The 12,137-nt window shown below is 40.2% G+C and overlaps 2 protein-coding genes and 1 long non-coding RNA gene across 4 annotated transcripts in view; 2 read left to right on the forward strand and 1 right to left on the reverse strand.

Annotated features, from left to right (window-relative positions):
- Window positions 1-432: 432 nt before the first annotated feature.
- LOC131696280 (reticulon-1-A-like) lies at window positions 433-1,453 on the forward strand (the record flags this gene model as incomplete). Its single annotated transcript, XM_058984830.1, has 1 exon — window positions 433-1,453. A coding segment is annotated over one exon (810 nt), but the record flags the coding sequence as incomplete, so codon positions are not given.
- A 136-nt stretch (window positions 1,454-1,589) lies between these two features.
- LOC131677984 (uncharacterized) lies at window positions 1,590-4,381 on the reverse strand. The gene is made up of 4 exons (XR_009303512.1): window positions 3,881-4,381; window positions 3,427-3,794; window positions 3,083-3,335; window positions 1,590-3,023 (listed from the first exon to the last, which is right to left on the reverse strand). It is a non-coding gene; the product is annotated as an uncharacterized LOC131677984 (long non-coding RNA).
- A 459-nt stretch (window positions 4,382-4,840) lies between these two features.
- The window catches only part of LOC131677979 (coatomer subunit beta), a 35,517-nt gene continuing 28,220 nt past the window's right edge, over window positions 4,841-12,137 (forward strand). Inside the window, exons 1-4 of one of the 2 annotated variants that reach the window (XM_058958087.1) lie at window positions 4,841-4,920; window positions 5,095-5,301; window positions 5,354-6,869; window positions 6,928-7,745. In XM_058958087.1, coding sequence (XP_058814070.1) covers window positions 5,214-5,301; window positions 5,354-6,869; window positions 6,928-7,745 — 2,422 coding nt within the window. In that variant the 5' untranslated portion in view covers window positions 4,841-4,920; window positions 5,095-5,213. Of the gene's footprint in view, window positions 5,023-5,094; window positions 5,302-5,353; window positions 6,870-6,927; window positions 7,746-12,137 lie in introns of both variants that reach the window. The other variant, XM_058958089.1, reaches the window with a different exon arrangement.

A 12,137-nucleotide genomic window follows, 5' to 3' on the forward strand; every position in this document is an offset into this window, starting at 1 on the left:
TTTCAAATTGTTATGATTGAAAATTTATGACACTTGAGTTGTCATGTCAATTGTCAAACGATATCACCTCGCATTAATGTGAACACTTTGACATGATATCCATATCATCTCGTTATATCAAGTGATATCAGCGCTAATGTGAACATACTTTGATGAAATATTGCCAAACTAGCAACACAGCTTTTGCTTTGTTGTTATGATTGAAAATTCATGACTTTTAAAGTTTTAAATGAAAATGAACTCGTATGCCGAGGTTCGTTAAAGCACAACCGCACAAAATCAAAAACTTGAAGAGCCATCCGGTGCTCCTGCTGCTGCTTCCGATAGTGTAGAAAAAGAAGATATATTCAGTGCTTTCGCCAGTCACAACAAAAAGGGCCAATTCGTGGAGCCACAGTTCGAAGACTCGCTATCAGCTGGTATTGCTGCTGATGCGACTGCGGTTGTTGCTACTTCCGATCCCGCACCAGTTGCGGCTCCGCCGCCAGTTGTCACCCCAAAAGCAGTTACTCCAAAAGCGGTAACCCCGGTGAGACAACCATCGGAGGAAATGCCGAAACCGGTAAAGCTTCTTGCAGTAAACCTGCTGAGCAGTGTATACAGGTGGAGAAATCATTCAAGCAGTTTGGTTTAGATGCTTGGTTCAAGCCGGAGAAATTGCACCCGAAAGTGGAATCGCTGATCTACTGGCGCGATGTTAAGAAATCAGCAATCGTGTTCGGCAGTGACCTAACAATCCTGCTCGCCATGTCGCTAATTTCGTTGATCAGTGTTTTCTCGTACGTTTCGCTGCTGGTCCTGCTCGGAACCGTTTCGTTCCGAATCTACAAGAACGTGCTTCAGGCCGTACAAAAGGCCTCCGAAGGACACCCGTTCAAAGAATACCTGGACTTTGATTTGACCCTATCGCAAGAGAAAGTATCAGCTGCGGTTGCTGTAGCGCATGCCAACGCTCTGCTGTTGGAGTTACGCCGTCTGTTCCTGGTGGAAGATGTAATCGATTCTATCAAGTTTGGCGTTGTCCTTTACTGCTTAGCCTATGTCGGTGCCATTTTCAACGGAATGACGTGTGTCATCATTGTATTCGTTGCACTATTCACCTTGCCAAAGGTCTACGAAAATAACAAGCAGTCGATAGACGCTTACTTGGAACTGGTCAGAAGCAAAATTCTGGAAATCATCGAAAAATTAAAAGCCGCCGTTCCTCTGGGAAAGAAAGCCGAACTCGATAAGGAGAAATAAGTTGATAGCTTGTAATTGTAAAAAAAACCCTTTTATTTTTTTTTGTAATTGTAAAAAAATCCCTTTTTTTAATCCACAATAGTGCTATCCATTGGTCTCTGCGCGCAGATAAACTTCTCACGCTCCTTATAACCAGTGACGAAACTCGTATTGATATAATCCGACATGGACAGTCCGTTCATCGTCGACTTTACGCGCGTCTGATCATAAGTCTTAATATCCGGGTAACGATTCTTGTGAATGTTCTCCTTCAGATCGGAATTCTTCGTCGTACGATCGGCAAACTTATTCGGCAAAAGTTCAAACTTGTGCTGAAAAAAAATCAAAAAAAAAATCGTTCTATACATAAATTCTAATCAGGAATCCATCTAATATCAATCGGTAGTTAATGAATATTAGAAAAACTCCAAAAAAGTATGACTTTCATGAAACGGAGAATTCAAATACTAAAATTTTTCGCTTTAAAGGTATGAACTGGCTATTCGAAAGTATTAGTATTTAATGCAATTTTCCTAATATTTTTCTTTGGCAAAAGGTGTCTATGTGAATTTTTGTTATCTGAGCTAACTTTGAGATGTGTTTTAGTATAAAGGGGGGCTTTGCGATGAACACGTCGTAAGAATGTCGGACGACGACCCGGCGAAAATGATTCTTGAGGGCGACCCTACAGGAACAAGAAGAACGAATAGAGTAATAAGCCTAATTTGGACCGCTCCTTATTTAAGAAGCTTTTCATACATTTGTCTCCTTTGGTGCCAATTCCTCCAAATTTGTTTGGTTTGATGAAGATAATTACATTCTTTGGTTTGTCTTTAAGACTCAGCATCACTAGTTTTATTTAGTAATTTGGTTGCTTCAAATCAAAATTCACGGTTGAAAAAATTGATATCGAAAACGAATAATGATTCCACGAGTGCCAAGAGGAATCGGGAGAAGTCATGCGTTTTGAAATTGGATTTAAGAGTACAATTTAATTGTTTTTAATGATCTAATAATTTTGTATCCATTTGGAAGAATCATTTTATGTATTTAAAATGGTTCATTTGTAAAGTTTTGCTCAGAAGTATAAAAAAATGGTGTCCATAATATGTTAAAAAAAATAATGGTGCCAAATTATTTTGAACGCAGCTAGATTTTCTCCGCTAATAACAGTTTGCTTATCAAGTTAGAACAATCAAAATGTAACAAAATCAAGCAACGATAAATTTGATTGCAGATTATATTCGTATTTTTAATCAAACTATGGCTATTCAATGTTTTGTTCATGTTTCTCTATTGTAGAGTGAAAAGTATAACTCGAACATTCTGACAGAGAGCTTTGCGTGCGGTTGCGGTAATACGCACGGCAAAAGCGCATTTCCCGCACCGCATCTGCGGGAAAAGGTGTCTCACCGCACCGCGGATTTAGCGGTGCGGTAAATACCGCGCGGTTGCGGTAATTACCGCAACCGCGACGAACCCTACTTGGCATATTATCCCGATAAGATCTAGCTGACGTGTAATTCGCTCCTTGGTTGATAATGTTGTTACCATTTAAATAATCGATTGTTTTTTTTTATACTGCCCATAATCGCAAGTCAGTTCTATGTTCTATCGGAATCCCTATCCACATCGGATTGACTGCCGATTATAGGCAGTACATATATCACTAATAAAACAATAGTACGATGGCTTTGTATGAAGTAGATACTGCCAGTGGATTAATGAATAGATTAGTACTCCAAAACTTCGTATAACAGGTCAGGTAACGAAAGGGAACAGTGTACGCTCTTAGTATCTTCCTACGGGTTAGAGTTATATACATAATTATATTGATTCTGGCATATAACACATAACTTACTCCAAATATAGATAGCTGAGTAAAACAATAGCATCAGCGAGGACATAATCCGCCAGCCAAAAATATTAACGTCGTTTCTAGAGATTTGACCACTTCCTAGTGGCCACCTCCTCCACTATGCATACCAAAAAAAGAGTTTATGTATTGGCACCATACTTCCTTATCCTTATCCTAATCCTTACTCTTCCTCGTCACTATGTTGGGCTCATGGAGAAAGGGTATGTGATTGGCCTGGTCGATTTTCAGTTCATGTCTGTAAGGTCATGAGACATTTGAAATGTTTAATTGACTAAGCAAAAATTCGTTAGGATCACATGCAGTCATAAAGTTCTAAAACAACTTACGACGTTGGTTAGACTATACTCCGCACTATCGGGGGCATTCCTTGTTGTCCACCGGCCGTATTACTTGCCACCGCAGCATTCGAGTTCCGGTCCTGTAATACAATGCCCATGATAGAGAGCATGGTTTATATCACCGAGATTTATATGGCCAAGAACAATTATTATTATCGCTTCCGCCGGTATTGAAGTAGATCTATCAGTATTCAATGCATTTTTATTTTTTATCTTCATTTGGATGCTTCAATGTTTCAAGATTTTTTTCACCTCAGAAAAAACTTAATGACCTCGCCTGGGATTAAGGGGCGAGTGTTGGCCACGCTTACCACTCAACTACCGGCGCCGTCATTGATTATATACTGCTGTAACTTCTGCGAAATAAGTAAAAATAACGCACATTCAGAACGGCATGCAATCATGTTACAAGTAATGCTTACTGTAAATGAACGATACTAACCGAATGTTGATAGCAACGAAAAGCTGCACGGAATCCATACAAAATTTATTTTGAATCCCGAACCGTTATCCGGATGGAGGGATGATTGATAGATTGTTCTACGCGCATTTAAATGAATTTTAAGAAAATCGTTTGGCACTTAGTTTTTTTTTTCTAAAAAAACAGCAAACTTTTGTTGTACCAACGGGTAGATCACTCTAGCAACGGGTGGCCACAGCGCGCTTTCATCTGATATCGTTGCCAGTTTAATTCTTTTCAGGCAATTCTAGGCTGTCATCGCGAAACAGATGAATAGGGTAGAGTAATTTGATTATTCGGTAAACCAAAAAGTGGTGACCCGTTTGTATGGGACCTTGGCGTATTTAATTTGTATTTGATATCAGCAACAAATAGAACGGCGTCGTATAACAGTTTTAAATTTTGAAACAAAACTGTTCGAAATAATACAACAAAACGCTCTGCTGGGGATGTGAATGTTTCAGTTCCAGTTCTACTTTGAAACTCCTATACAAAATAAAACGCTCCTGAACATGCCCTAATACTGTTGTGCATTTCTATTCGGGTAGACTTAACACAGATTTGCACAGATTCCCAGTAAAGTTCAGCCGGAAATGAACTGGAATTCTGGCTGGTTCCAGTTCGCATTCCGGCTCCAGTGCCACAACCGATTCTAACTAGAATAGGTTGTGTCACTGGAGCCGGAATACGAACTGGAACCAGCCAAAATTCCAGTTCGTTTCCGGCTGAGTTTAACCGGGTTGTAAAATCGAGCTCCGCACACCCAGTGAAGTTCAGCCGGAAATGAGCCGGAATTCCGGCTGGTTCCAGGTAGCATTCCGGTTACAGTGACATAACCGATTATAACTAGAATCGGTTGTGTCACTGGAGCCGGAATACTTACTGGAACCAGCCGGAATTCCCGCTCATTTCCGGCTGAACTTTACAGTGCAGATTTCAAGAAATATGACCTGGCATCCCTGCTGTACACGTATTTAGTTGTCATTGAATTTCCATAGGCTTTCGAAGTTTCGTAAAATTTGGTAAGGAAAATCGTACAAAGTATTAGTTTATCAACTATAATGCTTTTTTGGATTCTTATACAACTGGCTTTTGTATGAGACTAAAATTAATATATGAATAAAGTATATTTTAAAACAATTGTAATATATTAAATTCTAGCATTTGCGTAACCTTGGTGTTTATTCTTTTTACAGATAAAGGAAATTTGCGGTATACGTCACCTAAAAAAGTGCTACCTACTTTGAGAAAACGTTTTATGTAGATTCAAGTTGTTCTCAGATCCAGAACTAGAAGAATCCAGCCAAACCTAATAATGTCGCTTTCGGAAGGACCTTGTTACACTATTATTAATGCTCAGGAAACAGAGCCCTTCAATGAGATGCAGCTGAAGATGGATCTTGGTATGCTCTAACAATTTGATACAGGATTTATCCTAGATATTTTTTTTTGCAGAAAAGGGCGAGTTAAACGTTAAAGTCGACACTCTGAAAAGAGTCATCCAACTTCTTTTGAATGGAGAGCGTCTTCCGAGCTTACTGATGACAATCATTCGGTTTGTGTTGCCATTGCAGAATCACACGATTAAAAAGCTTTTGCTTATCTACTGGGAAATTGTTCCAAAAACATCTCCGGATGGGAAATTGTTGCAGGAAATGATTTTAGTTTGTGATGCCTACAGAAAAGATTTACAGCATCCAAACGAATTTCTTCGTGGATCCACTCTGCGATTTTTGTGTAAATTGAAAGAGCCGGAGCTGTTGGAACCACTTATGCCTGCAATTCGTGCATGCCTTGAGCACCGTCACTCGTATGTTAGAAGAAATGCCGTATTGGCTATATTTACAATTTACAAGAACTTTGAGTGGCTTGTTCCTGATGGTCCGGAATTGATTGCCAATTTTTTGGACACCCAACAGGACATGTCATGCAAGCGAAACGCTTTTCTTATGCTGCTTCATGCTGATCAAGAAAGAGCATTGAACTACTTGGCCTCCTGTCTCGATCAAGTAAATAACTTTGGGGATATCTTACAGCTGGTAATTGTTGAACTTATTTACAAGGTTTGTCATGCTAACCCAACGGAACGATCCCGTTTCATCCGTTGTATTTACAATTTGTTGAACTCTAGTTCAAATGCCGTTCGTTACGAGGCAGCTGGAACCTTGGTGACACTATCAACTGCTCCGACGGCTATTAAAGCTGCAGTTAGTTGTTATATTGAGCTGATTATTACTGAAAGCGACAACAATGTCAAATTGATTGTATTGGATCGGTTAATTGCGCTGAAGGAAAATGAGAATATGGAACGTGTTATGCAGGAGCTTGTTATGGACATTCTACGGGTTTTGTCAGCAACAGATATTGAAGTTCGTCGCAAAACATTAACGCTGGCTATGGAGTTGGTGTCTTCGAGAAATATTAAAGAAATGGTTTTGGTGTTGAAAAAGGAAGTTTCCAAGACTCATAACATCGAGCACGAAGATACCGGAAAATATCGCCAATTGTTGGTGCGTACTCTACATATTTGTTGTATTAAATTTCCCGATGTTGCTGCAACTGTTATTCCCGTGTTAGTTGAATTCCTGTCCGATTCGAATGAATTAGCAGCTGCTGATGTACTAATTTTCGTGCGAGAAGCAATCCAGAAATTTCCTCATCTGCAACTGCTTGTCATTGAAAAACTTTTGGAGGCTTTTCCAGCCGTAAAATCTTCCAAAATTCAACGTGCAGCCCTTTGGATTCTTGGAGAATACGCCGGTTCAGTGAAAGATATTCTTGATGTAATGAACGTTATTAATCAGACATTAGGCGAAGTCCCTATTGTTGATTCAGAGCATCGCCGTCTGACTGGCGAAGAAAACGAAAATAACGAAAACAAAGCTCAAAACGAGGTTCCAGCAGGATTACCAAAAAATAAAGTAACTTCTGATGGGACTTATGCCACGCAAAGTGCGTTCAGTGTAGCACCGTAAGTGTTGTTTTTGTACAGGAAATGATCTTTATTCTATTCAAATTTATTTTTTCAGTTTATCAAAAAAAATTGAACGCCCACCATTGCGGCAATATCTTATGGATGGAGATTTTTTCATTGGTGCAACACTTGCTTCCACATTAACCAAGCTTGTGCTGAGATACTTTGAACTGGAGCAAAATGAAAAGAAGCAAAACCGTCTTTGTACCAGCGCCATGTTGATTATGAGCTCGATTCTTCATTTGGGAAAATCAGGATTACCTAATAGAGCAATTACTAACGATGACAGAGATCGAATTTTTCTCTGCCTAAAAACTCTTAGCCAACGCACACCAGAAATTGTGCACATTTTTAAACAATCTTGTCGTGTTGCTTTAGCAAATATGTTGACTGCGCAGAATGAAGAAGAGCAACAAACTCAGAAAGACAAACAGTTAATTACTGCGAAAATTCAACCTGATGATCCGATTTCTTTTACACAACTGGCAAACGGAAAAAACGATCAGCTGGGGGAAAATGTCTTTGAATCAAGTTTGAATCAGGCAGTTGCTGGTACCAAAAACACAATCGTAACGGGCGTGGCTTCGCCCAGTAACAAGCTGAACAAAGTAACTCAGTTAACCGGATTTTCAGATCCGGTCTATGCCGAAGCATATGTGCACGTAAATCAGTACGATATTGTGCTGGATGTGTTGATTGTCAATCAAACTAATGACACATTGCAAAACTGTACCCTAGAGCTTGCCACTGTTGGTGACTTGAAGCTGGTTGAAAGGCCACATCCGGTAGTACTGGCCCCGCATGATTTTTGTAACATCAAAGCAAATGTAAAGGTATCGTCAACCGAGAATGGAATAATTTTCGGAAATATTGGTGAGTATGTTGCTATTATAGAGTACTTGACAATCTGTAACTGTATTAGTGTGTTCAACGATTTGTTTTCCTCCACCTGTCATAATTATTGATAGCTGGAGGAAAAATCGAAAAAATAGCTTTTCGGTCGGATTATTAGCATGGTGGATTGAACCCAACCGGTATTGTAGTCTCCGGAATAAGTTTCACATTGACACAGAGCATTTAAACACCGTTATAAATACTTTAGGAAAGCGATTTCAAACGTTTAAATTGTCTGACAGTTTCACATATGACAGGTGGAGGAAAACAAACCACCAAGTAGTGTGAGTAAAATCATTTGCATATCAAAACAAACAATATCTATTATTAATTGCTCACTGACTTTACCGTGTGTACTACTGCTACTATACTACTATTTATTATTTCATTTTATTTTTCATTTAACCCAATATGGTAAAATCCAGGACAATGTTTGTACAGAAAAAATCAGCTTTCTTTTGGCAATAGCTTAATAGCCTTTTCCCGCTTATGGTGCTCGCAGAAAAAAGATTTATAGGTCCAATAAACATATGGATTAAATTCAATAATAAAATTATTGGTCGGTAGACAATAAACTTATTTATTGAATTTGTAATTTGTGATTTATTTATAAGCAGAACGAAAACTTGTCAGTTACAGAAACTTTGTATCAAGTGAAGGAAAATTTATAAAATTTGTTTATTGTTTCAATAAAAACATTTATTGTTTCTTCTTTTAATAATAACTTTATCGAAATTAAAACAAAATTGTGGGAAGCGTCGAGGCGAAATAAAACGACCGGACAGTAGTCGAAACGCGAAACGAATGGCGATTTTTTCTGCTTGTCTTTACATGTTTTTTACATAAGCTCATACCGACGGGGCGCGCAACTGTTATTAGGTAGCGCCACCACACAACCCCCTCCAATTACACCAGAAATCTCACCTTGTGTCCTGATGGGATAATTCGTGTTTTTGAATCCGGAATAGGATGTATAGCTATATCCTCTTCACATATGAAGGCTGGTTTGATGCGGTCGATGGAAATCCTCCGCCTCTTTCCACTGTACTGTCAAAGTACTTGTGCCGCTCGACGATTTTGTATGGTCCATCATACGGTTGCACTAACGATAATTGCAGCATGGTTTCTGACGAAAACATGGGTGCACTTTACCACTTTGCCTTTGATGGAAAATTTTGGTTGATCGTAATCTGTTTCAGTTGGCTTTAGTTTACTTAGTGTATCTCGTAGTTGCTTAACGAACTCAGAACGATCAAGGTTGTTTGACGCTGCATGCCCGAGGAATTCTCCAGGTAGACGTAACGTTTGCCCATACACTAACTCGGCGACCGAACATTGAAAATCTTCGCGGAAAGCGGTCCGAAGTCCCAGCAATATCAACGGAAAACAGTCGCTCCAATGTTTTGAGTCTACCGACATGATAGCTGCTTTTAAAGTTTCCAATGTGTTCGGATCCAAAAGCTTTCGACAGCTTACGAAACAGTTCTGACTCAAACTGTCTGCCTTGATCAGAAGTGATGGTTTCAGGTACGCCAAAGCGGGCAATACAATTTGCACAAAGGGCTGTGGCGACACTCCGTAATCATATCGGGTAGAGGCACCGCTTCGGGAATCGATCAACTATTGTCAAAATGTATCGATGCCCACCAGACGGTGGCAGAGGTCCTACTAAATCCACATGAATGTGTTGAAAACGTGCACCAGGAACGAAAACTTCTCAAATAGTGCATTAGTGTTCCGGTGAACTTTGGATTGTTGACACTGGATACAATTTCGCATATACCTATTTGTTAATATCATTGTTCATGTTTGTCCACACAAAGCGACTTGCTATTAAACGTCGCGTGGAACGTGCACCGTGATATGCTAATCCGCGCATGTGCTTGAAGATAGTATTTCGATACTGAAAAGGAATGTGCGGTCTTATCCTATTACGCGAAACATCGCAGTAAATTAACTGGCGGGCCAATGGGACTTGGCGAAGCTCCAATTTCAATGAGGTAGGGGATTTTAATAACGACCAATTTCTTCACTTGGATGAAAACCAGTTTTCGCTGAAAACCGGTTTTGGACTAATTCCTCTCCAGCTATCCGAAAACTGGTTTTTAGCGAAAACCGGTTTTCATCCAGTGAAGAAATTGGCCGTAAGCGCTGCAGGTCGTCGTCCCTGACCTGATCCGAGGCGATTTTGCCGAAGTCTATCAGCGAAGGAATGCTTACTGCGTCTGCTCTTGACAATGCATCCGCAACGATATTTTGCTGTCCGATTATGTGTCGCATGTCGTTGGTAAATTGCCAAATATATTGAAGTTGCCGTTCCTCATGTGGTAATCTGCTGTTTGAGTTCGACGTAAGGGCGTGTGTGAGTGGTTTGTGATCGGTGAAAATAACGATCTGCCTACCCTCATGTCGCATATGTCGAAAATACTGAACAGGCAGCTTCATAGTAGTGAGCTCTCTTTCGAAAGTTGAATATTTGACCTGGGTTGGCGAAAATGTCTTGGAGTAAAAACGGAGCAGTGTCCAGTATCCGTTGTAGAATTGCTGAAGTGCAGCTCCGGCCGCAGTGTTCCATGTATCTATAAACAATCCCAGGGGCTTCTTTGGATCAGGGTAATGTAGTAGTGCTGATTTAGCTAATGATTGCTTACACCGTTCAAATGCTGCCGTAGATTGATTTGACCAAATTAGCTCCCTCTCATCGTTCTTTCGGTTATCGGGAACCAATCGTCGCAGTTCAGGTTGGATATCGACGGCTCGAGAGATAAAGCGTTTGTAGCAGTTTACAAGAGCTAAAAAACGTTGTAGTTCTTTAACGGTTGAAGGCAACGGGAATTCTGTTACTGCTCGGACACTCTCGGGAAGAGGTAGAATACCATCTTTGTTTACCGAATAGCCAAGAAACTCGACGCTAGGCTCTGCAAATTGACTTTTGGCTACGTTTACGATAAGCTCATACGATTGAAATCGTTCGAGAACAGCGCGGACGTGAACGTAACGCTCCTCTTCAGAGGTCGATGCGACGCATATATCATCTCCAAAGACAACTACGAAATCTAGGTCAGCGAAGATTTTGTGCATGAACTGCATACGAGTGAATTCAAAGAGACCGAAGGTCGTTATTGCTGCGGTCTTGTGAATATCGGACGGCTCGACCGGGATTTGATGGTATGCTCTTTCCAAATCCAGAGTTATGAAGATCGTTTTGCCCTGAAACGCGTTCAGTAAGTCGTGGATGTGTGGAACTGGGTATCGATCTGGTACTGTTACCTGTTTCAGAGCGCGGTAATTTCCAACAAATCTCTAATTTCCGTTTTTTCTTCCGTATACAATGTAGCGGGCTGGCTGAAGTGCTTCCGGAAGCATAAGCATAAGAGATCGCCCGTAGTTGCTACTCCGTTATTGACCAGAACCAAATTAGGTTGCAAAATGTTCATTGGAACAACATGCTTGGGAATAACATGATGAGCCACATTGTACAATCTATTCTGATCCCTGCATGCTGATCAATACCGACGCCGGCCACGTCCGAATGCAGATCCTCTGGGAAAGGAAGGAATGTTAGTCCGATACATGTTGCTACTAGAGACCGAGGAATCCTCTGCATCTCCACATGTATCACGGGAATGGGAGAGTTGTTAGTAAGTGTGCCAGTAGCGTTATCATGTAATAATTGCTCTGGGCAGCCGGCTGCCGAGAATGTGGGAAATTTATCATTTGTTGTATTAATACGATTAGCAAAATAAGCAACTTGAACTCCGGAAAGCCGGCTATAAGGAGCATTGCTTATATTTCTTAATAATATTCAATCACGCGACGAATTTTTTCGTGGTTTCTATCGTGTCGGTGCTGATTTTACCCGGCGATCGTTTGAATAAAATGAGGAATCTTATACAGAAGGTTCATCAGACTCTTCCATAGGTGTCGCGAGGTTGGTGTTCTAGGATTCGCTCCATGCAAGCGATGCGACCTGTACATAGTTTATTAGGTAGTAGTTTAGTAACACGATCGCTCGAAAAAGAAGATATTGTTTAGTTTTTGGTTCTTTTTAAACACTGGGTAGCCGGCTACCGAGAGTATCCTATGTTTTCTAAACAAAAGCAATTTCAACTCCACACAGCCGATCGTGGGAGTATTGCCTAGAAAAGCTAATCTTATCTGCATAATAGGCCGGATCACTATTTATTGCGACATTATTTAGACTAATTTCGCTATACCTTCTCCACAATATATTTGCAAACTACCGAGTGATAACACGTTATACACCCAAAGAGTTATGATAGCTCGAGATGTTATAAATCAACGAAAGTATTTCTTATTTCTAATTGTTTGATTTTTTGCGAAATACACGTATACGAACGATTATATCGA

The sequence above is a fragment of the Topomyia yanbarensis genome, chromosome 1 (genome assembly GCF_030247195.1).
Source record: "Topomyia yanbarensis strain Yona2022 chromosome 1, ASM3024719v1, whole genome shotgun sequence".
Classification (NCBI taxonomy): domain Eukaryota; kingdom Metazoa; phylum Arthropoda; class Insecta; order Diptera; family Culicidae; genus Topomyia; species Topomyia yanbarensis.